The 26,086-nt window shown below is 41.7% G+C and overlaps 1 protein-coding gene across 16 annotated transcripts in view; it reads left to right on the forward strand.

The window, feature by feature from the left end:
* Positions 1–26,086, forward strand: part of FAM13A (family with sequence similarity 13 member A) — a 134,278-nt gene that overhangs the window by 79,359 nt on the left and 28,833 nt on the right. For 8 of the 16 annotated variants that reach the window (XM_075090865.1, XM_075090858.1, XM_075090859.1 and 5 more), the window contains 6 exons: positions 5,655–5,696; positions 15,089–15,133; positions 16,741–16,920; positions 19,810–19,996; positions 22,934–23,010; positions 23,726–23,768. In XM_075090865.1, the coding sequence (XP_074946966.1) occupies positions 5,655–5,696; positions 15,089–15,133; positions 16,741–16,920; positions 19,810–19,996; positions 22,934–23,010; positions 23,726–23,768 (574 nt within the window). Of the gene's footprint in view, positions 1–905; positions 935–5,654; positions 5,697–15,088; positions 15,134–16,740; positions 16,921–19,809; positions 19,997–22,933; positions 23,011–23,725; positions 23,769–26,086 lie in introns of those variants that run through there. The other 8 variants (XM_075090857.1, XM_075090871.1, XM_075090862.1 and 5 more) reach the window with 6 other exon arrangements.

The following is a 26,086-nucleotide window of genomic DNA, read 5'->3' on the forward strand; positions in this document are numbered from 1 at the left end:
ATAAATACTACTGTTAAAATCCTCTGCAATTGCAAGAAATGGCATGTCTGTTAATCCAGGGTGGCACAGTGGTTCTAAATGGTGAGAAGAAAATAAGAAGGAAATAACTTTGAACTATTAACAAGTCACCAAGCTTATCTTTTCCTCTCGTCCCTGCAAAAGCTGCATTAACTTTTGATATCATTAGTGATTTGATGCCTTTTTGTTCGATTGCATTAAAATTAGAAGCAGCTATCTCATTGCCTGAAAAAAGTATTCTCACTAAAAATTAATTAATTTCTTTTGAAGTCTAGAATATCTGTGGTGGAATAGAAAGTGAGCAATTTCTTTATCTAGCTTTTGAGGTCAGAACAAACAGTCTATGGCAAGGCATTAGGAAAGCATGACCTTGGCTGAGCAGCATGACCCTGCCAGTGTCTAGGCCCTTCATCTCTGGTGCAAAATGCACTTGAGTCAAAGTACATTTTTGTGATTGTTTAAAAAAAAAAAAAAAAAACCAACACCCAAACATATTTTTTTATTATAATTGCCTAAATGTCCCATTTAACTTTTCAATAGAGATATGGAGTAGGGAAGCAGCGGTAGCTTTACAATGGATGTTCCAGTGCCAGCAAACCTGGAGGAAGAACTGTTGATAATTAAATGCAAATAAAACAGGGGGAAGGGCCCTGAGCTACCCTCTGACCTGGGGTGAGAGCTCAGGCCAGTGATGGGACTGGGGCAGGGGTATCCCATATGCACATAAATAAATTGGGAACTCTCTGTCTAAACGGGTGTTGTACAGCTTCAGCTCTGGAACAGGCTCAGCAGCTCCCTTATCCTTTCTGAAGGGCAAGATGAGACATCGGGAATAAAAAGAAAAGGGAAGAACCATCATTGCATATTTGAGAATGTGATGGGTGAACGGTTGCTTGTAGCATTCCTGTTGCAAAAGGTAACTGTGGTTCTGTAATGGAAATTTATCATTTAGCAGTTAGACTTCACCCAAGCTTTCCTAACTCCTTCTTTAGAAAGGATGCATTGCATAAATGCTGTAAAATATGTATGCCTGAAAATCCTAAGATGTGCTAAACTAACAGGTGGATGATGCTGGCGTTCCTTCCAGTCCGACAAACTTTTTTGTTAGCTCAGTGGAGGTCACAAACATAACAATATTCCTTCTTTAGCCAGAAAATAAAGGTAACAAGTTTTTTCAGTTTGGCTGGTATTTGTTTTGGTTTTTAGCAGGAAGGAAATGATCAGATATTTAGGTGTCCTTTAGAAGAGTGAGAAATTGCTCTTCCAAGTATTGCATGAAAGAGCAATTGTTTAATTCATTGGCTATGGGGAGTTATGTATATGTTTGAGAAGAAAGAGACTGTGTATTTTGCACTTACCTGCTTGGCCAGGTAATCAGTATAGTTGAATAAAGAACTGAGATTTTTTTTTTTTAAGTTATTTCATCCCTTTAGTGCCTTCTGGCCATAAAGCATGTGTAAAGCTGGACAAAACTTTGAGGGTATTTAAAAAAAAAAAAAACAACAAGAAAACCCCACCTAATTTGCTACTAAACCTGCTTGCCTAATGGATAAGTTCTTTGCTGGGCAAGGTAAAAATTCAGACTGTGTAAGAGATGCACATCACAATGACTTGTCCCCTCCATACTGTCATGGCTGACTTGGGTTGCCAGGTCGCTGTGCGAGGTATTAAGCTTTCCCTTCTTTCTCAAGGGTTGTGTATCCCTTTAACCGAAGAGGAATTATGTAGCCCAAGTACGGCACAATTAAATGTTAAACATATCTTAATGACTTCTAGGATTTTCTTTTGAAAGGATACATGGTAGAAAGGGTTTCCTGGCAATACTAATAAACCCTTCAGTACAAGGTGTTTTAAAAACAAGTAAGCAGTTGTTTTTTAATCAGCTCAGTGTGTGTGATAGTGACGAAGAGTCCTGCGTGGAAGGTCTGTTTATTGTGTAATATCAACTGATGATCATTCATGATTCATGTCTTGTATGGTTTTGCTTGCTTGCTTGCCTGTCTCTTTTATATCCGAAACCATGTGATTAGGTATAATGGATTTAAAACCTCTCACAATTTTCACTTCTTTCATTAAACTAACCCATGCTTGTGTGTATAATATAAGCACATCAGTTTATTACCTTGCACACGAATAATTCATTATTTGATAAAGTATCTTAAAACAGGATCCTTGTGTGCTAAGTGATTGCAGTAGGGCTTGGTAGTCTCACATCTAATTTGAGGGATTGTGAATTATGTGGCATAGCTGATTTAAATCTCTCATTTACACAGCTCATGTCTTCCAGCTTGCACAGATGAGTTGACTAAGTGCATGAAGTTAGGGAAAGATGTTTGGGATACGTTGTTTTTAATGATTATGGGGGGAAATGGATAATGTGCTTTACTCAGATGCAGATCTTTTTAAAGTTAAAATATTTTTATGGTTTTCTCGGAAGTCTAGACTTCATACTAGTTAGCTTGGAGCTCATCGTCCCAGATGCGGCTACTGATCAGTGTAAACATGTAAAACTGTAAAGCACTGTTGGATAAGAGAGGTTACGTACAGCTACAATTGTTACCAACCAGTTGAAATTTTGAAATATGATTATCTAGATGAAACTGGTACTTAGTTTCTGACTTCTCTAGAGCTTCCTTCTCCCCCCATTCCCAGCTAATGTTTGTAAAGTACGTTTCTCCTCAGTTACTTTGTATGAGTGGATAATGGTTTTTGTACAGATATAAAACTTTCTTGAACTTGTGGAGCAGCCATTGTACTTGCTGGGGAAGAAAAGGAAGGAAATACAAGAGGTTTTAGAGATCCTGCTGAATGCTACTTTTCCATCTGATCTGTTAAAGCAACTAGTGGGAGTATGAATGTAAGAAAGTTATGGGCTTCTTTAGTATCGTTGTGCTTCTGTGACTTGGAAGTTAACACAAACCCTGAGGTGAGGAAGGGTTTTTGTGATGAAAAAGCAAGCAAGTTTGATGCAGCTTTGACAACTGCCACTTGTACGCAAATCAGCATTTGCTGTTGTCATTTGAAGTTGCATTGATGCACAGAAATCTTGATGGCCCCGTGAACTTTTCTATACCCAAGAAAACATTTTTCATGTTTTGTGTCTGCTGCTGGGACTTATTTGCACTGAGATTACAACAAGTACAGCCATTAGCATAATGAACTGAACATCCAAAGCTGCTGGTAAAATGTCTTGCTGAGTTTAAAGTAGCTTTACACTTTAAAAAAAGTCTATTCCATAAATTCTAAATAAAGAGATAACTTATGCATGCAAGCTAGGAGACTGTGCATGCTGTCAGGGGAGGGAGCCTGTACCTGGCAAAGGTTCTTACCCATGCCTTTGTTGCAGGTGGTCTCCTGGGAGGAGCAATGATGGGCACTTCCATGTTTCTTCCACTTTTTCTAGGCAGTCTCAAACTTGTAGCGGTTTCTTGCAAAGGCCTTTCAGGTGATGTTTGCCTCAGTTCACACACAGGCAGCTGCGTTACCTACCTTGCTGCAGGCAGGTGCTGTCAGCCCATGTGCTGGCCAGGTCTCGGAGGGCAACAGCAGCTTTCAGTGTTCCCACAGCAGCAGCTGACTGCAACCTGCTTGAGCTGCTGAAAATGGCCTGTGGAGGTGGCAGCAAAGTTTCAGGTAGCAGCTGTGCTCCCAGTCTTCTTGGGGAGCTGCTGAAAATTGCCCAGTCACTGTTGCCTTACAGAGGTGATGCGAGTTTTGGCAGACTGTGCTGATTTTGGAAGCAGCTTCTCTTCCTTCCGGTCCATGGCATTTGGTGTTACCCTTGAATCAGTGTTTTGAGCTTCCTATGCAACGTGCTGGAAAGTCTTTTCTGTAGATGTCTGTAGTTGTCTCTTTGTGAATCTCTGCATACTGTAGTGGAGGGGTCAAAATCATGCAGAATTAAACCCTGTGAATTTTTTTTTTTTTTTCCTGGCACTCTGGCTTGCTCGTCTGTCTGCCATCCTGGCCTTTCCGACTTCCTTGCAGCCTGTCTCCTCCCTCATGCTCTTGCCCCCTGGATGAATTTGGCATTCCTATTTGTGGATTTGTTATAACATTGGCTGGGTTTGAAATGACCCGCAGTGAAATCTGCCTCTGGCTGTATTCAGTGTGAGAGCAGGGTGCTTACCTGGCTGCAGTCCAGTTTCAGCGTGTCTTGCTGAGGGAGCTTCCTGCTGGCTCCAGTGGAAGCTGCAAAAGGTACCTGTGCATATTTGATCAGCTAGCTACAAAACCCACAGAGACTTTTTTTTACCCTTTATTCTGCGCTTACAGAAGCTTTTATAAACCGATAAATAAAACTCTTTAAAATTCAAGAGATTAATGGACTCAGACTGGCTTTTCAAAAATTGGTCCAGCTTGATCTACTTCAGATCCCTGTTGAAGTTGGTCAGGCTGTTGGGTGATCAAAGCCCCCAGGTGACTTGAGTTTGAAGCTGAGCTCCCCTCACTTAGAGCATTCTCCCATATTCTGTCATCCTCCGAACAAGCTCAGAAGTGATGGATGCCTTCACAGCGTGGCAGTGCCCCAGGACCTGTGGCTGAGTACCTATGGCAAATCGCCGAGTGCTGGTGCAGTCCCAGGCTGCTGGAAGAGCGGGGAAGCAGCAGGGAAGTGCTTCGTTTCCAGCGCCTGTGGGAGGTTATCCTTTCTGCTTTTGTTTAAACTAATTTTTGCAGCTTCCCGTCTTTTCTGCCTTTCTGCTGAACTTGCTGTGCTCTTCAGCAGATGCAATTAAAAGTCATTTGGGGATTAATTGACCTCCATGGCATTTCCTGCATGCTAGGAGGAAGGCAAGTGTCCTGCTCTGGAGAGTTACGAGGCTTAAATGCCCTGCAAGGCCAACCATATATCTGGTTGGAATGACTGGGTGAAATTTGTTTGAACCCCTTCTTATGGCAGCACAGGTTTAAATTGGCTTAAACCGTCAGTCCACCACACCTTTAAGCTTCAGTGCCCCAGCAGCTCATTCATACCCTTGTTGCTAGCACAGGCAGAATAAGCTGGATCAGGGAACTGGTTGGCCACACACCGAGTAGTTTTGTTCAGGCCAGGTCGCTTGACCACTGAAACACCATTTTGCCAGGGGAGCTCTTTGCCGTCCGATGGCAGCCCCTGATCTCAAGCCTAGGGAGATTTCAGCGTGGTCAAATCGGCTTTCCACAGGAGCAGTAAAACTGGGGAATTCATAGCTTCATGCATATGCCCACGGCCATTTCTTCGGTCTCTGAAGATGTCATTTGGTTTTTTCTCAAATTTTGCTTTAATAGGCAGGTTGTCTAATTCTGGAACAGCAGATGGCAAAAGGCTCTGGTGTTTTGCTGGCAAAATGCTTTATTGTTGCTATGGGAATAGTCCTTGCACTGCTGCAGAGCCGGAGCGACTCCTGGCCGTCTAGCAGGAATTCTGTTACACCACATTTGTAGATACTGAGAAATGAGTTGGATTCTCAGGATTTAAGGAACGTAACTGAAAGCTTTCTTCCATGAGTACAACCAGAGGACAAAGTAGACATAAGTGTTACCTCTGCAACAGGTGTAGTTTCACTTTTGTTATCTCTGATTTTTGAGTAACCTGAACTGCAAACAAAAGACAGAGCTGCATACTAACTTGAAAATTTTTTTTTGTTTTTTAGCTCCCAAGAAGATGAGCGGCCTATGTCACCCTTCTATGTGAGGTATTTACTCAATTGTTTTAATTTCTTTTTCTATGTGGGATTGACTTGTTATTAGAATTAAATGTGGGGAGTGATGCCAGAAATGCTGAACAGACTGTAATCAAACTGACGATTAAGTTGAATTCATAATCATTGCTCAGCTAGTGGGACGAATGCATCTTTGGAGATAGACACTCTGTTGCAATTTTTTTTTTTATTTAGAGACAAGGCTCAGGGTTTAATGCCAGTCTTGTAAATTCTTAATTAGAAGATGGACATTCGTTTCCTCTTTTCTTCAGTTCATTATGTAGCTTAGATGCCTGTCATGAGTAGCTTAAAATCTGTGGGCACAGGAGAGATTTTTGCCACAAGCTTTGAGGAACTGGCAGTGTACGCTGCTCAGAAGGAAACCAGGAACCAGATGGTGAGTCAGCAGCCCATACAGCAACTGCTCCGCTGCTGCAGCCCACAGCAGCAGGAGAGTGCCTGGGTCCCCCGCGTGCCTGCCTGCAGGGAATGGCACTCGCACTGCATTTGAACAAATTGCGTTTCTTGTTTTGCCAACTGGAGGGCAAAGGCACTGCTTGTAAAAGTGGCTTAATTCTGTTGACATCAGTGAAAGTTTGCTCTGCTGCGTTCAGTAGCAGGCTCAATTCCAGTGCTTTCATTTATATTTAGTGGAAGAGCGGGAGCCACGGCAATTAACGGTGAAGGGCTGCAGAGGAGGAAGGGCCAGATATTATAATTGGGTTCTTTGATCTCTGCAGAGTTTAAACAAATAAAAAGAAATCCCCGTGGTGCTTTCTGTGAGAGCAGTGATATTTGGAATTCTTACAGTGATCTCTTAAATTTGTTAATTCTCTTGCCTATATTTCTATTTACCTTTGTAGCTTGGGTTTCTTTCTCAGAGAATTTTTCTCACATGAACTACAGAAAGTGGGCGTTTCATGCATACTCTTAATATGGAGACTTGCATTAAAACTGTGCAGAAATGTGGGTCAGTGAACTATTCATGGACCAGCCTGGCTGCATGGCCTTGTCTGCCTTCCTGTTGATTCACCATCACTCCCTGCAGTGTATTTGCGTAGATGTTGCCTAGTCTGTGCTGCAAAAGCTCCAAACTGTCCACGGAGGTTTTGCCTTTCCCTTTGGGAGATTATTCTGTAGCTGCGTACATTCCCCTCTAACAAGTTTTCCCCAGTTTAAATCCTTATCCTGTCTTTCCATTGAAAATATTCTCCCTCTTTCTTTCTGGCTAGATGTGACCTTCAAATGATTGTAGGCTTTCATTATATTTTCATCTGTCTTACTGCTGAAAACTGTCCTTCCAAGCCCGTTCCTGGATCACAGAAAAAAGATCCAGGAACGAGATTCTCTTCAGCTGACCATGTCAGGATTGCTGAGGATATGAGAAGCAATGAGTGGACCTGAGGAAACTGATATCAAAGCAGGACATTTCTGAGAGGGAGGAGGCAGGTTTGGAAATTTCAGAGATGTGGGAATGTTAGGATGGGGAACAAAGAATGAGTGTGTCCATTGGAATGAAGGGATGACTTCCCGTGGGAATGTGTCTTGCAAATAGGAAGGGAACAGTCAGGAATAAACACGTAGTTGGAAAGTGAAGAAATGGATAGTAGGAGCAGAGAGCTGTACACCTTGCAGCATAAGGCTTCATGCCAAGCTTGCATCTTTTGTAACATTGAGACACAATTACTTGTAAATAAAGCTGACAGCTTGTAAGTCTTACTGCTATTTATCACACATGAAAAATGTGTACTCCTGAGGTCAGTTGCCAAGTGCAGTTAATTTGGCAGGAGATCTGGTGCTGGCTGGGCAATTCATGGTGCTTCAACTGAGGACTTGAGTGGGTGGCCAGTTTTTTCTGTGCAACTTTGAATGTTATAATTGTTGCCCCAGAGCTGTGCGTGACATATGTAGGAATTGCATTTCACACCATGGAAAAGGAAGGGGAGACTGTCTGCTTTAGTCATCTGATGGTCAAATTTATTTACATTGCTACCAGTCACACTTACATAGTTTGAAATACTGTTCAAGTAATCCTTCAAGTAAATCATGAATGTGTATTTACAGAGCAGTCGCTGCTGCGGTTGTACAGTAGTTGCAGATAGATAATTACGCAACAAGTTAATTAAATGGGAACAAGAACTCTTTAGCTTCCAAACACTGCATAATACTTGGCTTTTGCCAGACTGAAGGAGCATTGTGTTCCTCCGTAAACCAGTTTTGGTAGGATCAAACCAGAGACTTGGTTCTTCAGTGCTGTACCATGTCAGCTAGCAATGGAAATGTTTTCCTGTATGTTATTTTTAACAATCAGGCAAATGCTCTTAACTTTAAGTTGGAACTGTCAGAATGCCACAGATACGTTATTTCTTAAAATGGCACTGATTTAGGGTTGTGGATTTGTTTGTGCTTTTTTCTTTAGACATTGGGAAAGTCATGACCAAGTATAGAATTAATCACCACTGCTGCTCTGTAAGGGAATAAGCAGTCAGTAATGGTACGAGAGTAAGTGGTAAATGAGGCAAAATGTGACATAGGTTTGCCAAGAGAGGTGATACCGGTACAACCAAATTATTTTTTTATATGACTTTGCAGAGAGAGGAAGAAAAGAAATATACCTAATCTGTCTGATGTTAGCAAAATGCTTTAAACCGTGTCGTCTGTATGGAGAAAATGGGCATTAGTACTAGAGCTTAAAGATAGGTAGGGGTGAGACCTATAGGTATTGCTGGTAGGAGAGGAAGGAGATTGCTGGTGGAGCTTTTTAAGTGTCATGGACTTTTTTTTTCTTTAATAGCCACTGGCATGCTAAAATAGAATGACGCTTATGAATTGGGTTTATACAGAAATTTAGGAGGGGTGAATGGGGTAGGGGTGTCCTGTGGGAGAAAATATATGACAGTGAGATACGATACAGGATGACTGAGATAGATATATATAAAGATAAGCATGAAATACAGGATGAAAAATAATAACATAGGTAATAAAGTCATACATCTCAGGACTAATAATGGAAATCCATGACACAGAAGGGGAGTTCATCACATTTGAAAATGCTGGGGAAGAAAAGGACATATGTAGAGTAAGTACGGATGCCCTTGTACAAGAGTCAGATGAGGCCTCATACAGTTTCAGTAACTCGTGTTCCAATGGCATTAGATTTGTGAAGATGATTAAAGAAGTGAGCAGACCCTTTTATACGATGGAGAAAAGAGTGGGTAAGGCTTATTTACCATAAGAAATGAACCAGAGTACACATATTCCCTCTGGGTTTTAGACAGAGTGAAGGATTGTTTATGTTGAGTCACAATACTAATGCAAGAGAAAATGTGTACAAGCAGGTTACAAATAAATTTGGGCAGATAATTAGAAATTTTATAGCTGGAGCCCTCTTTTGCTGGGCACTGCAAGGATGAGGTGAGCTTGACCGGTTTGTGAGGTCTGGGGATTGAATCCATTCACGTGCTGCTGACCAGGGTTATTATCTCCTCCTCTGGACTCCTTGGCAAGATAATCTGTTTGACTCAGCTATGCTCAATACCAGGCAAGGAGATTTCTGCACTGTTAAAAGAAGAGGGAAGCCTTGCTGGGTGGGGAGTTGTGCCTGAAGGGCATTTATCCTAAAACCTTACATCCTAAAACCTTTTGTAAGGAACCTTGTGGTAGAGGGAGTTGACTGTTAAAAACGTGTAGCACTGCTCTTTGTATAATTCTGTAATAAAACTCAATGCCAGCTGTACTGAGTAATCACTACTGAGAGACAGTGTGTAGTTTCAGGTAATGAAGCAGCATCTGGCAACAACAATTCCCTGTAAGTACACTTCTATTAAAAGTGTGCAATGAGTTTCTAGAAGACATGGAATCTACAGGCAGACCTCATGCTGGCATATGTGCTTTAGATTTGTCATTAGTCACGTAGATGGTTTCAGAGGAGTTTCCTGATGAGTATGTCCTGAGATAAACCAGAGTGATATTACAGGGCAAAAAAGCAAAAGCTTTGTAGTGTGGAGCTTCGTTGTTAACATGCAGAGCACTAAACTGAAATTGGGATGAGAGATGATACCACAAGCAATGCCAAAAAAATGCATTAGATACCCATGAGTGCAGGGCAAGGCGTTGGACAGTTTTGCCTGTTTTAGTATAACTTTTCTCTTGAAGTACTAGTATCCTGTTGGCAGTATTCAGTACAGCTGACTGTCCTTCTAACAGTTGTTTTTTGAGACACCTCTTGTTATATAATGCAAGTCAAGTATTCTTAGCCTGTAGTATATTGGGTAAGATGTTTTACTCTGTTCTCAGGTCAATTTTCTGAAGAAACTGAAAAATCTCATTCTAGGTTTCACGCCTGCTCAGAAATATGCTTGGCTGCCTTCCCACTGGACACTTCCTCCTCAGTGGAAAGTACCGTAAGAGGTCCTAAAGCCCACAGGAGTGCTGGGCCCTGTTGTAAATCATTATTACATTGTGCAATGCACGTTAATGTCCTGCATCACATCAGCGCTGGCTGAAAATAAACACCAGGCTGCTGGGTGCCTCTGCTTTCAGTGTCCAGCTACTGTGCGTGTCTGAGGCCCCCAGAGGAGTATTTGCCCTCTCTGTAGAGGAACCTGCGCAGACAAAGCCATCCAAATTCACCGAGCTAAATCCGGTGGTGTGTATTAATCCCCTTCAGGGTTGTCTCTGCTCCAAGCAGTAGGTGTCAGTGTGCACCCATCATAAAGGGGATCCCAGTGCAAGTGAAAAACAGCAGGAATCCTGAAGAAAACAAGACAGTTGCTTTTAGTAGGGTTAGTTTTCTGCATAGTAAGACGGTAGTGTCAAATATAATGTACCACGTTTAATGGAAGGAGAATTGGATCTGAGCTTGTGAAGTTGCTGAGAAGACATTGAGGATGTGTCCTCTGTGTGATGGGACATCCCAGTAACTAAGAGCACATCTTTTTATTTTTAAACTCATTATTTTCATGTTTTATATGCAGATACAATCCTTCTCTTTGGAGAATGTGTGTTAAATGAAGTAGTTGTCTTAAAATAGATTCCATGTGAGTCTGCAGTATTGCATGTTGCAGTGTGAAACATCTGTGGAGAGGGCCCAGTGTTTAGACTATATAAGTACCTATGACAATGGAATTTCCTAGGTTACAGGTTGGAATAGTATGTTCGGGAGGACTTCAGAAATTTCCCATCTGAAATGTCAGAGCCATTTAAACATCTTCTACCTTGCTGGAACAGCAAAGTTGTAAAAAGTTTTTGCATCTGTTGAGGCTTGCTTACTGTTGTGCTTAGCTTTTAAAAAAACAAAAACAGGAAAGAAAAAAAAAGCTTTGCTTCCTGAGTAAAGCAGATAGATTGTAAATAAATCTCAGCAATGAGTGGCCTTAGTTCCAGATTTTATGTATATCTTACTATTTAGGTCATTAAGTATAGTCAGGAGTTAATTCATTGACTTCATAAATGAAAACCCAATCTGGGAAAATGCTATGCAGTAAGCCTGTTTGCTCTGGTTGATGTTTTCACTTTGCTCTTTTAATACCTGGATGCTAATACATTTTGCTCGATAGTGCCTTGAATGACAAAAGCAGGAGAGAGGGTTTGATATCCAGCTCAGTTATCTGCCTGCTGTCACACGATGCCCAGTGTAGACCAAACAGGGTGCGGGTATTGAATGAGGTAATTCTTGCTCTGGTGCATATCTTTTAAACCGAGACAATACTAGTTAGGAGGGGCAAGGGAGATTTAATGTGCTTAAAGGTGATGGAAAATACCACCTTCCCATATTTGAGGTTGGAATGGAATGGGAGAAGTGGCCATGCAGTAAGAGTTTACCGTATGTGTGAAGCAAGATGTTATCCAGAGCTGATGAGGCACCCGTGAAAGTGAGCAAAAGACTTCAGTAAACAAGTTAGACATCACTGGGAAGTGCTGGAGGTCAGATTTCCGAAAAGGAAAAGTGTGAGGGTCATAAGAAGCCAGTTCAAAAGCTTATAGCACTTAGAGCAGCTGTGTGCTTTGATGCAGGTTTTGTGGCTGGTTCTCTGAAAGTAAAAGTCCCCAGTATTGGGAAACTCTCCTGCTGCTTTCTGTCACACATGGGAACCTTTAACTTCTATTGGAAGTCACTGTTTCTCAGTGTGCTCTGCAGCAGCTTTATAATTTAATAAAGATAATCTAGCTGTGGAGATAATTGACCGTACGTATCGGTGAAATGAAGCAGACATGAGGAGAAAATAATTAACTGAAGCAGAACATGAGTTTCCATTGTCCAGATGATCTACTGAGCAAAGCAGCCCTTCAGAGGCAGCTGCCTGCACAGGTGGGCATGCCAAGAGGGCTCTTCTGGGCACAGCTTGCCTCACCTGCTCCATGAAGCATAAATGCAACTGTAGAGTGACTTTTGCCACCCAAGAAGTTTGGAAAACCCCATAGGATGCACCACACCTGCCTGGTTGCTTTTCTGGGCTGTGAAATCCTTACAGGACCATGCCTTTCCCCAAGTTTGCTAATGTGCTTGAGCACCTCCTTTAGGCTCTAATCCAAAAACCACAGTGTAACTCTCTCTCTTCTACCATCTGTTTTGGATGTGAACATCCTCATTGTAAAAAAGGTTGGTGCAGAGTAAATCAAGCAATTTAGCAATGCATTTAAATTAAGCTTCACAATGCAATAGCAAGGAAAGTTACCAATTGTGGAATTAAAAGAAATTTAGCGTGTGTGGAAAAATTCTGATTTAAAATCTCCATCTTATTGAGAGGGGGCTAATAAAAGAGCATTAAAATATCACAGGCCTAAGAACAAAGTTATATTCAGTATACAAGGAAGCATAGTTAGAAGGGAAATGTGAAAAAAACAGAATGCCAGAGCTTCATTTTGTAGTCTTCCTCTCAGCTGGCATGTAGCTGTATACATATTTCCTTATTATTTTGTTGGTATTTTCAAAATCACCATACTACTGACTCTCCAACAGAATCTATATTGTCTGAGTACGGCTTTTGTAGGTACAACGCAAAGTAGTTGTTACACAGATATGCATCATTATGAATTAGCAAGGTTAATGGACTTAAAATTGAATTGGTGTTAGTAAAGCACACAGTTAATTGAGAATTAGACAACTACAGAACGTATTGGGGTGTTATGAAAATTTTTGGCATTGTACTTAGATATTTTTGCAGCTTTCTTTTGTTTCTTCTTTTTATTACTTTACACAAAAAGCTGGTATGTTTTCAGTAATGATGCCCGTGGTTTGCAGATAGTGACTGTTGGTCTTGAACACTGCAGATGGAGTTAACGCCACGAAGTTTTACTCACATACAGTATCTAGCCTTTCATTAAGTTTATGTGAAACAGGAGTTTGCATTTTTGCACAGCATTAATCCTGTGGAAATAGCCGGAAGAGCTGTTTCCTGAGATCTTCTGTCTTGTTTGATGGGTCGGTATACCTACATCCTAGGGATATTTAAAAAAAAACAAAACCTGGAGTCCAAACAATCCTATCTCCCCCTCCGCTACCACTTTCCTGATGTGAAAACAGAGAAGAAAGGTTTGATGCGCAAGACGCCCACTCGCTATGGATTGCATGTAAATATTAACTTACTCCCACACACATAGGAGCAGTAGCCAGTGCATTAATTGTATCTTACGTGTTTTAGCCTATCACACTAGCATCTTACCTGCTAATCCATCTCCCATGGGAGGCCAGGTCTTAAAAATAATTTCAGGCTGAGACGAGGCCAAATAGTTTAGGTAAGTGAACAGGAAAGCAAGTAGGGTGCTTGAAATGTGGCCTTCAAATTGCAAAGCCATCCAGTAGTTAATAGCCAAGATGATACATGTGGGAAGAGATCTTGCAAAATTTTTTTTCCTATATGCAGATTGCATGTCCATAGTAAGTACGTCAATACTTGTTTCTGTCTTCTGTTCATGAAATCATCTGAATGACGTAGGTGCTCAGGTGCTGTGCAGGTGATGTGGGATATACTGGCAAATCCGTGGCTGCTTTCATGCTGTGCCACAGCTCCAGGGACCTGTGCCTGGGCTGGAGATGAACACCAAATTAAGCTGGGACTGGAAGGGATGTGCGTGTGGTTAGGGTACTGAGGTCAACACACTGGCTCAGCTGAAGGAAGCTGAAGTGTACTGTGAGTCTGACTTGCAGCTGGGTGTTTGTGGGGTTTGTACTTCACTACAGGGGTTAGGCTGTTTTGTTGCTTTTGTTAGACTGGCTGTAGTGGCCCTTCTCATTGTCCATCTCCTGCCCGCTGCCATAAGTGACACCCAAACCTAGGAGAGCCACAGAGTGGTTATCGTCTGAGAGTGCTGCAGATTCTTAGCTAGCTCTAGATCTGTACAGTGAAATATTCGAGGGAAGCAGAGCGGAAACCTTTGGTTAAGCAAAGGGAAGTGGGCTGTTGTTGGTGGTTCTGCATTGAAACGGTTTGGGAGAAACTGGTAAATACTGAAAGCAATGAAGGGCTGTTTTAGCAAGAAACACGTCTTGCATCCAGCCTAGCTCATACCCTGGCCACGCGGTGCCATTTTATTGGGATATATCAGCTGGATATACTGCTAATTCCTCTGCTGTTATGGGGATAAATCGAAATGAAATGCCTAGGCCTCTAACTTATTTGACTTAACAAAGATCACAGGGGAGATGAATAGGCAAAAAGTGTCACTTTATCTGCAGAGCCAAGTCAGCGTGGGGGAAGAGGTGACAGGACGGGACTCGGCTTGGCAGAGGGAGGAAGGCAGTGACAGCTGTGCGAGGTGGCACGTCAGCTTATTCAGAAGGGCTTTAAACAGCAAGCAATGACACCTACAGTCACGTCAGCTCTTCCTGAGCCTGAAAACAGACCGAGGGGAAAAAGGAAAGAAGAAAGCGTACATTGTATTTTTAAAAATGTGAAGCAAAGAACATGAATATCAGGGAGTGGCAGGAGAATAACTGTGCAAAACCTGTATTTTGCCTTTGCCTTCCATTAATATTTAAAGATTCTTAAATATTAAGTCCTTTTTCACAGTGTATACATTTTCAGGTCAGCCTTGAAAGGCAAGGACTTTTGTAATGAGGCTAAAACAACCTGCAGCAGCAGAAACCTCAGAAAGCAAAAGTCTGCAGCGTGCTATGGTTGAAATACTTTCCGTTAGACCTTGGCCTGCTGCAAGGAAATGACAGGAAAATTAATTCTTGAGGATATTGGCATTGTCAAAATGTGCCACATCACCATTGGAGTAAAAAGTCCTTAAACTTGTGGAAACTTGTGGAATGCACAAGCAATTGTTTTTGAGACAGCTCAGACCTTTAAATCTTAGTGCTGCAAAGAATAAGAGTTTTTAAGACCTTATTGTGATAATTAGATCTAACTTTCTCCTCTTTTTTTTTTTCTTTTACACAGTGCCCACGTATCACAAGTCAGTAGTAACATTCCTGCTACAGGAGAGTAAGTGTCTCTTTCACAGTTTTGTGGCTACCTTTTTTGTATAGTGGATGTTTTTAAAGTATTGCTGGTTATCCTTTGATTTCTCTTTAAGGGCTGTTCTTGCACAAACTAAAAAAGACAGTGTTTCCCAAACTAAAACATCTGCAATGATAATAAATCACTTCCTTCTGAAAAATTCTCAGGCCCTTTGTTCTTTCCTTGCTCTGTGCCTGCAATGTTTTGGTTCTGCAGGACTTGCATATTTAGAGAAGCCGTTCACACTGCATCATCCTCTTGCTCTTCTTTGCGCCTTGTAGCATCCCAGCAGAGGATGGGGCTTGACCCCACTACCATAACTGGGAGCAGTAGAGCTAACGAGTTGGCTCCCCTGACAGATCTGGAAATTCCCAGTGGCTGATGGGTTTGCAGAACTGATTCCTGTCAATACATGAAACAGACATACTTGCCTAGTTAAACCTATTTTTTTGCAGTTGGTGAGATCTTCTGACTTTTTCGGGAACTGCAGTCTCAGCAGACTTACAACTATAGCAGCTTAGCAACAGCTTTTGTAAATTCTCTGGAGAAGTCAGCCCCGGCATAGGTTCCCATACTCATAGCTACTCAGTTGAAAATTGACCAGTGAATCCTGCAAGTAACTTTTTTTAATAATGGAAAAAGCACTAGAAGCTATATATGGACTTTGGAAAGGCGTGTTTGAAAAACTCGTTCTTCAGCAGACTACTTAAAGCATTGCAGGAAACAGGAATGGAGTGGGGATATTAAAAAACGTGTTTCTAAATGATCTTTTTGCAAAACAAAATATATATTTTGCCTGTAAAAACTTCTGATTAAAGGAAGGCAGGCAGGCAATATTACAAGAAAACGTCGGTACCAAAATGAGGGAGACTTGGTTATGTTGAAAGTTCAAGAAGACCCACATCTTTGATTGATGCAAATGCAGAGGCTTCCTTGCTGTAGCTTGTGTGGAAGCCCTCTTACTGTCAATGGGCGTGGTGGTGATCTCACACCAGAGTAAGTCAGGGGTGGCTGTGGGTTCATTCATGGCACAAGAATAGTGTGAAAACAGTAGGAACTCGGAACCAAATCTGCACTTGGTCACTGAGTTAGGCGTACGAGGAGTTTGTAGTGAGGTGCTCTTTGCATGTTCTCATCCCCCTGTAAGACAGCAGTGAATCTCCTTCTTGCAGATGATCTGTTGCCCTTCTGAGCTCGGATTGCACAAGAGACTTGACCAGTGTCAGCAGGCTGGGTATCAAGTACAGTCTTGTCAGGGCAAGTATTGTTAAAGTGGAGGAAGAAAGTTAAGCACCAACATCTATAGTTGCAGTAAGTAAAATTAGCTGTTTTACTGAAGGTTCAAACATCCCTAGAAACAAAAAAGAGCAAGATGAATTGGGAAGGCTCAGCTCTTCTGAGGGACATGAACATCAGGGTATCTGAAGATTTTGGTGTAGCTCTCTGCAGATGTTACAGCCCTAGGATATTTTGTACTGCCTTGCCATCATCATAAAACATAACCCTCAGATACCCTTGTTTTATTTATTGTTGTAGAGAGGGAGCTCCACAAAGTCTTTGAGCTCAATTGACCTTATTTTTCGGCTTGACAGGTATTTAGAGAAGACAATCCGCTCAGCCGTGGAGCAGCATCTCTTTGATGTTCATGGCTCAGGCGGCCAGAGTTCAGAGGACTCTGAATCGGGAACATCTTCAGCCTCTTCTAATGTGTCTGCCAGGCAGAGGAGGCGACACCACAAAGAGCAGGAGGAAGCCCGGAGAAACAGAGACATGTACGAGCCTCATTTCTTTGTTTTGGAAAGTATATTTGATTAAGCGTACCCTAGTCATGTCCTCTTATCAAGGCAATGCTTAGTTCTGTTACGAAATGCGCTGGCCCTTGCCCTGAGTTGAAAGTGCAAAGCAGACTAGTGCCTGTGCAGAGCTCCATTGCATCAGTTAGAGCTGGGAAAGGTAGAGTTTGTTAGAGGTCATGGAGTGGGGCAAAGTATGACAAGAATCCGGATTTTTTTATGCAGTATAGTAGAGGTTTTAACTATAGTACTTGGAATTGTGTAATTACAGTATTTGTTGTTTTAGTGGAAGTTTCCAAGCAGCTGGCCCGATTGCCTGTAACTTTCTTTAGATAAACACATTGGGTTTAGATGCTTTTCTGAATTCAGAATGTCTTAAAAAATGAGATCAAGGTGCCCTTTCGCATGTCGCGGCACAGCTTATGTTTGGGTTTATTGAGGAGTCCTGGGAGTTTGTCTGAAAGTAGAAAAGTCTTCCTTTTGATTTATCAGAATTTAATAATTTTTGTCCACCAATATACAAAGTTTAAACATGATTTAGTGGTGAATTTCATTAAATGTCTGTCAAAGAGCAAAAATAATACCTATTTTTCCTTTTATACTCCTCTATTTGTGGCATATATCGTGTGGTACAAATGTATTGCCACCACAGCCTTAACAAACACTTGCCCAAGGCATAGTTATCTTTGAGGAACAGTAACTACAGACTTTGCAAGGCCACGGTCTAATCAGTGCTTACCTATATGTCTAGCTTTAACACAGCACTAGTTCTCATAAAGAATGTGTATACTTGGCTGTAGTATTATATTATCAGGATTTCAAGTTAGATTTTGAAGTAAACATCTAATCTCTTCTTGTTTTTTCCTGGGTGCTGAATTCCCCAAATCTTACTGTATTTGCACCTTCCTGTAGGAAGCCACTTTTGTACAGGTGCATAACCTTTTCAGTACCTCATGTTAATATTGCAGCCGTGCTATTTTCCCAAATGTGTCATTGCTACTGTTATAAAAAAAAATCGATAGTTACAAAATAAAAAGCCATTTCCACAGCGAAGGAAAATAGGCTGTGAAGATGAACTGGGAAATGAGCACTTGCAAGTCACCAAAGTATCTGGCAGCGGCTCTGAAGTAGTTTTTCTTGTTTAGTAGCCCTGCTGACAGGCTTCTCAGGTAAGTAGGTCAGAGACTGGCTAGTGTACGTGTTTGGAAGCATATAGTACTGCAGGGGTTTTTCAACACTGCGTTACAGAGCTGCCTTTAGACAGGGTTAACACAGTTGTTCATGTTCCGTCTGTAAAGCTGGAGCCAAGGATTTAAAGCACATCGGAAGTTTTGAATGCTGGCTAGGGTTCAAATTGTTTTCCCTGGTTCCCTTAGGTCAGATTGCTGGAAGTCCTTTGGGTGAATTATCAAAATTGAGAATTCCCTTCAAAACGTCTTTCTGTTCTTGTTATTTTCATTGTCAGTGACTTCATCTCTTTGCCTTGTGATGGATCACAAGAGGATTTGTAATGTCACAAGATGGGACTTCAGCTAGGAAGAGTGTTTATGGCAAAAACACATACGTGAACTCCCAGGCTTTGCAGACTAGATGGTCTACAGGCTGTGTGTATGTAATTGCCCTGCTCAGGGGGTTGTAAAAACTTCCACAGAGGCAAACATGTTATCTTAGAAGTTTAATCTTAGATTTATAGTACCTGTTTGTATCTCTTCCACCAACAAAACCTAGAGATTTGTGATCTAGAAAATCAGCAAAACTTTCTGGGTTTGTTTTTGATCTGAATACTTTGTCATGCCAGCACTCTCTGGATGATACAAAGTAACTGGTTTCTTGTTACACCAGTGCAAGTCTAGATAACTTCTCCCGCTGTTCATGAAAGCGGGCTTTGGAGTTGCACAGCACCGTATAAGGCAGCTGCACATACAACAGTTAGCGCACATTCCAGTTTCAATGTTGAGTGTAAGCAGCCTGCCTTTAGCCTCTGGCAGGGTAGGATGGTGAAGAATGAGATGCATTGTGTTTCTCCTGTTCCCATAGTGTAGTGATGTGTGTGCGTCCTCATTATTGCACAAAGTAGAGGGAAGACTACTAAACAGGTTGTGAAAGGAAAACTGTGTGCTGAAGGACCCAGCAGGCTAATTGTGCAGGGCAAGATAAGCCATATGCCAGGCTTCTGGAAAACATGCACAAACCCTGTTATCCCAGAGAATCCGAGCTAGCACATCATGTGTTGACTTAAAGCTAGCTGTCCTGTTCATTTCCCACCATAGCAGAACACTCCTCTGTCCTAGCAGTTGTGTTGCACTTGCAGAGATGCATTCCCTTTTCTGTTTTGTGTAATTCCCAAACAGGAATCAAGCATTTGGCTAAAGCACCACAGTCCTGCTCTTGAATTTGAGAATATGAGTAAGAGGGACGATTATGCGGTGTCATGCACCAAAGGAGATCCTTGGACCACAGCTGTGAATCACTTTTCTAAATTAAAAGCACGTGTCTCAAAGGAAAATATGCTGTGTATTCTCTATAAAAATACCACAGACAGCCAGGAGCTAGTCTAGCTTCCGTGTGAAGTCAAGGGATTCTCTGCATTGGCTTTAGTGGGAAGTGAATCAAGTCCCAAATGTTAATCCTCACAGCTTTCTCACCTGAGGTGTATACATCTGGCTTTCACTCCTCAATGGGATCTAGCATTGCACACTGCATGGTGTTTGCTGCAGCAGGAAGAACCAGAGATACTGGTTTCGCAGGGCGTAGATGATGTTGCCGGAACTGTACCAGTCACCGTGATGCATCTATCTATTGCTACCATAAATGTAGCGGGAGAGTTTATTAAACAACCTCTTGTTGTAATGTCCCTTTTCTTTTTAGGGAAGTCGTCAACAAAGAAAACATTCCCTCTGGATTCAGCAGTCTTGAAGACTGTATTCTAGCTGCTCAAGAAGTAGAAAAATTGCAAGAGAACAGCTCCGGATATCTTAGTGAAAGGAATAAACCAAAACGGCAGAAATCCAGCACGAAGCTTTCGGAGCTTAATGACAACCAGGACAGTCCTGTGGTAAGCCAGCATGCTGTACTATGTGACGCCTAGTACTAGGGTGGGAAAAAGTCTTTTTTTTTTTTGGTGCACATCTGGTTCCTTTGGGCAGCCATTTTTGCGTACAGTACAAGCATAAGTGGCTATTTTGGACTATGGGGAATACTGGATCCCATACTTGTAACCTTTGTGGTGAGGCAATTGAGAAGCCATATTTCTACTATGATCCTTTTACTCCATCCATAGTCATTTTCTCTTTCTACAACTCTGCTTTTTTTCTTCTGAATTAATTGAAGCATTTTGGAAAGAAAAAAAGGAAGTAAGTCTTTTTCCCAGTCTTTCAATAGTCTTGCAAGGAGGTTGGAACCTCAGATGTAGGTTCTCATGTTTTGGTCAAGTTTATTTTTTTATTCCTGCTAAGTTCTGGAACCACAGATTGCAAGTAACTTCTTGATAATGAGATGAAAAAGGTGTTTTATGCCTTTTCCCTAAAGTCTGTGTGTTACTGTGGTGTTTGCAATTTTCAAAACACTTTGAAGTGTGTTCCAAAAGATGACCCCTCTAGCTACCTTTTACTGAGGAGGTAAATGACACTGATATAATGTCCTAAAAATCTGGAATACTGTAGAATTTGCCCAGCATAGCCTTGCATGACCATCACAGTAGAAGACAGTTTGCCAACTTTTACAAGCTGTAGAATAAAACTGATGCACCCTCTTTCCCTCTCAACTAAACTAGACACTGATTATAGTGTCAGCAGTTGAGAAACTGTACTGTGCATCAGCTCAGGGTCTGCTTACAGTGGCAGAAGTGCTATGCATCCTAGTGCCTGGCACCAGGCATGCACTACGGAGTTGCTAGTAACAGTGAAAGCTGTGTGAAAAGACTGTTGTTCCAAGCTATAGGGCATTTCCTTCAGTTGTAGTTGATTAAGTTTTAGAGTCTGAGTTTTAGGTGACTGAGTTCCTTCTTAATGTGACATTGTGTTGGGACTCACTTTGTTTAGGTCACAAAATTGCAATGATCTGATGCTCTTACCCTGTGCAGATATTCTAGAGAGACATAGTTGGCTTCTCTTTGTGATAAAAAGAAAGCAAGATGCTAAAAACTGTACGCTGTGCTAAGATTTAGTGGTCAATATCAGTAAGCTACTCATGTGATACTTCCTGAAAGAGCACAGTGAGATAGACACATTCTCACTTTGTGACTTTGCTTGTAGCAATGGACTTTAAGGTAGGCAAAGGTCAAGTGCTTACACTCTTTTCTGCACCTCTCCTTTGTACCTGTGGAGTATAAAGCAGTTTAAATGTAAATGAGAATTCGACTCAGGTTTTGGGAAAGGAAAGACTGACAGAAGTGTCTGGTTTTGCTGTGGACCTGCAAAACATTCATGAAGTCTTAAAATGTGTCCAGCAGAAATGTCCTCAGACTTACCTGTGTCCACTGGACTTTGTCCAGCCCCTCATTTTTTGATATCTTGGGGCAAAGGCTGAAAGGAACATAAAATAGACTAACCTTGCCCAGAAAGCACTTTGACCAAGATGACCATCAGTGTGGTTCTTCCTTGCTTTGCTAGAGAGTGTGTCACAGTGGGATTGTCAGCTGGGAGTATTGTTATGAAACATCTTGCAGAGAGCATGGTGCTACTCTTTTTGAAGAGCAGAGGCTGCTTTTTAAGTTTTCATGAGTGCACTTACTTCATACTTGCATTTCAGAGGCTGCCAGCAGTAGTGTAGTGGTTTAGCTTTCTTTTGGTTGCATCTTTACACTTCTAATAACAACCCAAATTAGGCTACCTACTTGGAGTATCAAAGGGCATAACCTGCACCATGGCATTTACTAATAGGCCTTCGTCATGTAAACAAGTTTGTTGTATCTTCTTAGCCACTGTTTTCTGAGCCTTCCTGCTTTTCAAAGCCTGAAAGAGTATGTAGGACAACGTGTGGAGGCTTTCCACTTAGCTGTCTAATTGCATCTGACTCAAAAGCATAGGTCAGCGGTGAAAAAACTGTCAGTTCCACTTACTCTCCCGAGCAAACCAACCACGAAGCATTAAAAGCTTGTAACTGCATTTTGGAGACATGGTAGCCAGGTACCAGTAGGACTTGAAGAGTCACATTAAGCAAGGCTGCAATGACTGAGCTGTGTCACTTTATGGGGCTTGAGGTGTAGCAGGTGAGAGAGGGCTGTGGCTGCCCCAAGAAGTCTGTGCGCGCAGTTCCTGGGGCCAGGGCAGGAACCTCACAATTTTACTGACTGACTTCCACCCGTTTAAGAGGGACTTGACCAAAAACCAGGGTAGAAAACCTCCTGGACATGTGTCCAAAGTGGCTACATAGCTTGTCTTCACAGTACTTTCTCAAGCTCTTAGAGGACAAAAGTGTTGATGTTCCTAATGGTAGCCAAGACAAAGTTCAGAACAAGTTGCCATAACCAGTTGAATTTCTTGCCCTGCATTCATATTAGCACAACTTAATATTATATCTGTGCATATAGCACTCTCTTTGCATTCTTCTGCCTGTTTAAGTAGAAACTAGAGAAGGGTTTGGCTGAAAAGGGGAGTATTTTCTAAGTTGAGCATAAGGAGTAATGCTGGGAAGATGCCGTGGATTTTGGTACCTGCTTTTACAGGACTTTTACACACTACAGAATTGCTCTCAAGCTCAGTCTGTCTGTCAGACTGTAAAATGCGAACTGGTGGGGTACCATGAAGCATCATTCCTTTAGACATTTTGAGGTCGCCTGAAAGAGACAAAGCAGTGAGCAGTTGGGTTTTTTGCAGGTTATGGGCAATGAAGTGTGGGTTTAGTTTTGTTATAAATATGCAGCAGGCAGTATCTGACTGTCTTGTTTCTAGAAACCCTGTTGGATATTTCTATATTTGATTTGTTTAATGGCCTGCAGCTTGAATCTGTTTCTTTTCTGTATCTTACTGCTTTAACATTTACTGTATTACAGAGTATGGAAAGCTTTAGCTCATCCAGGCCTATAGACAGAACAGGACCTGATGACATGGAAATTTTATCTGAAGAAAGGTGACTTTTTTTGTTAATATATGTATGTTTTGTTTCCCCTGTGGTTGTAGTACAACCTAAGAAATCTTCCACCACAGACTGAGGGTGACGTTTAGTTATGCTGCAGAACAGCGTTACCCACCATGTTAACTTCAAAGTAGAACTGTATGGAGGCACTGCATCTGTTGTGTGGGCTCTGCCCAGGAGCATATGCCACCAAGACTCTTCTCCCAACCTGTTAGGAATAGCACTGAAGATGCTGGTGGTGCAGACTTCAAAAGAAGTCAGGTGTGAAGCACCTGAACCTGCACACTCCACACAGGGGACTGCAGGGCCTGTCTCACGTGGCCTCTGGGTTGGGAATCCAGCCCTTTTCTTCATGCTTCGCTCTTCTGCAAGAGCTGTAGAGCCCACTCTGCTTGCCTGAGATGACAGTTTCTCCCCACAATTATGTTTGTTGTGAGAGTTGTATTGGTTTGGATTAAGGGCACTGGAATTAAATTACACTATATTTTTCACAAATATCTCCTGAGAGGAAGCAAAAATACATACTTTAGCAGCCTGAAGTGCTGCAGCCCAGTGTGTCCCTTCATTTACTGAATGAATTAAGTGTGCAGCAGTAGCAAGACTCTAAAAACCTGTGTGTGCAGAAGTCCTGCTTCTTTTTGTTACAAGACAAGTCTGGTTTTGTATTTGTAATATGTTGGTTTGTTTTTGTGTTTGTTTTTTTTTGTAGCAAAGAAAGTGAAAACGATGAGGTTTTTTTCAGGCACTCTCAGGTTGGTATTTTTTTGGTTTTGTGTTTCAGTTTTGTGGTCTCTAAATGGGATTTTTATTGAGTAGAAACAAGAAGTTAGGCATATAGTTCTGTGAAATTTTATTTCTCCCAGAGAAATGGAGTTAGCATTTGCTTTTTCTTTCCCTTCCCTCTGCTTTTTATTTACATAATTCAGGGAGCATCTCGACCATTGAGGATTCTGAAAGCATCTGCTTCAGTCCCTTCGATCCCTCCTTGCCAAAAAGTGAAGCGTCACTGAAGTCAGCGCTTCGGTTTAAGTGACGCCAAGTTCCCTTATTAATCATTGCACACAGGGTGTGTGACTGGTTATCTCCCAGGGTAGTGAGATTAGCTTGTCTCTCTTGGTTTCTCTAAAATCATTGTCTTTTATTTATGATTTCCCAATGTGTCCTGTTGCCTTTGAACATAGGTGTCTGCAATCCATTTGTCTTGGAAAACTGTATCATCTCCTGCTTCTCTCTAAGGTTTGGTGGTTGGGATGGATGTCAGGAGGGGAGATGTGATACTGATGGCAAAAGTTTTTTCCCTAATTTTCTGTTTCTGCTCAACACCCACCTCCTCCATTCGCTTTACGGTGTTTTTCATCTAACTGTTCAGCAAAGCAAAGATTGGGGTTGGGTTAGGTGAACACCTTTGTAGTAACTGGTTCATTTGGGTTTGTTCAAAACACCTATAGACAGCCAAGCATTTAAAATACTAGGGAGAGTTATCTGAGGCACCCCTCCCTCAGTTGCACACCCACTTTAGAGGTGCACAGTAAAACAGCTGTAGTCAATGTCTGGTTTCTCTGGCCATGTGGAGTTAACTGAGGGCTGATAGTATTTTTAAACTAGCCTCTTGTGTTTTGTTTTGTTTTTAAATAAAAGCTACTATGCATTTATTGCCTTTGAAAGACACTGTTTCTGGTAGGTATTATTTCCCTCTAGCAGGAAAGGTAAAAGAGATTATTTGCTAACAGCTGGACTCTGCCCAGCTGTGTTGTAAGCTAGCGAATTTCATGGGACACTGAAAGATATAACCTCTGCAAGGGGTGTTCAGTGCCTCCTTTGATTGCTGCTCTGGCTGGGCTTAGAGGGTTCTCTTCCTTTTCTCCCAGGGGGTCAGTAATCCCCAATGATCGTGCACTTGCTCATGAGCTGTTGTGTTTTTCTGGAGCATGGATTTTGCAACACCTTGTTTTTCACGTACCAGCTTGCATGTGGAGAACGTGCTGTCACTGCCATGCCACACAACACTCCTATTAAGCTTTTAAATTAGTCTGGGAGAGGTATATTTGACTATGAAATCATAATCTTAAACTAAACTTCTTCTTAGGAAGAGTTCTAAAATTTAGAATATTAACTGCAGGAGAAGACATAGCCTTAACCCAGAGATTATATTATATAGGAATTACAAGGTCAAGAAAATGTTACATTCCTGCAGGGTAGTTTTACATTCCTTGTCCCTTTATAAGCCTTTTGCTTAGGGCAGCTTAAAGACAAGCCTTTTGTAACAAACAACTAATTCAAGATGAGGAAGGGACAGGGACTTTCTTACTCTTTCCTCTTTCTCACCCTGTCTCCAGTCTGAAGATCCTAGGAAAGATATTTTGAATTTGCCATAGCTACTCGTTGTGCAGACTTGGGTCTCCATGAGGCAGTAAAAATACCTTGAAACACGTGTCCCAGATGAATTTTCAGTGCTCTTGTAGCCCTCATGATCTGCCCTTGGAAGTAGCTCAGCTCCAGGATATAGACTGTGATTTGAAAAATACAGGTTTCTAGTACTCGGGTTTCAATAAGGGAAGGTTGTTTAAGATTCGTGCCAACATGGCAACAAGTATAGAGGGGGATTGGCATGACTTGGGAGTCAGGCAGCAGAATGGCTGCGTTCTTGCATCAGATTGTATTACCAAGAGGTGCTTAAGAATGCTTCCTGCTTGTGGTTGTAATGGATGATGAGATGTAGGGGAAGCAAGTCTTACAAATAAAATTTTTTTGAATCCACATGTAATCAAACGGAATACAACTTCCTGATCAGAATTCAAAGATCTTTCTATTGCCATTTATTTATAGCTGCTTGAGCTACTCTTTATGCTGAATCTCCTTTGGGGCAGGGAGAATGAAAGCACCTGATTTATCCCCAAGTTACTTAGATCTGTAGTTACAGGTACCAGAAGCAGCTTCTAAAAAGCAGAACTCAAGTGCCTAATTCGAAGACTTTTTTTTTTTTTTTTTGTCATTTATGTAATATCCACAGTGCACTGTGACTGCCAGCTGCTACTGAGGTCATCAACTTGCTGCCCCTTTGGCTTGTAAA

Source organism: Phalacrocorax aristotelis, chromosome 4 (assembly GCF_949628215.1).
Source record: "Phalacrocorax aristotelis chromosome 4, bGulAri2.1, whole genome shotgun sequence".
Classification (NCBI taxonomy): Eukaryota; Metazoa; Chordata; class Aves; order Suliformes; family Phalacrocoracidae; genus Phalacrocorax; species Phalacrocorax aristotelis.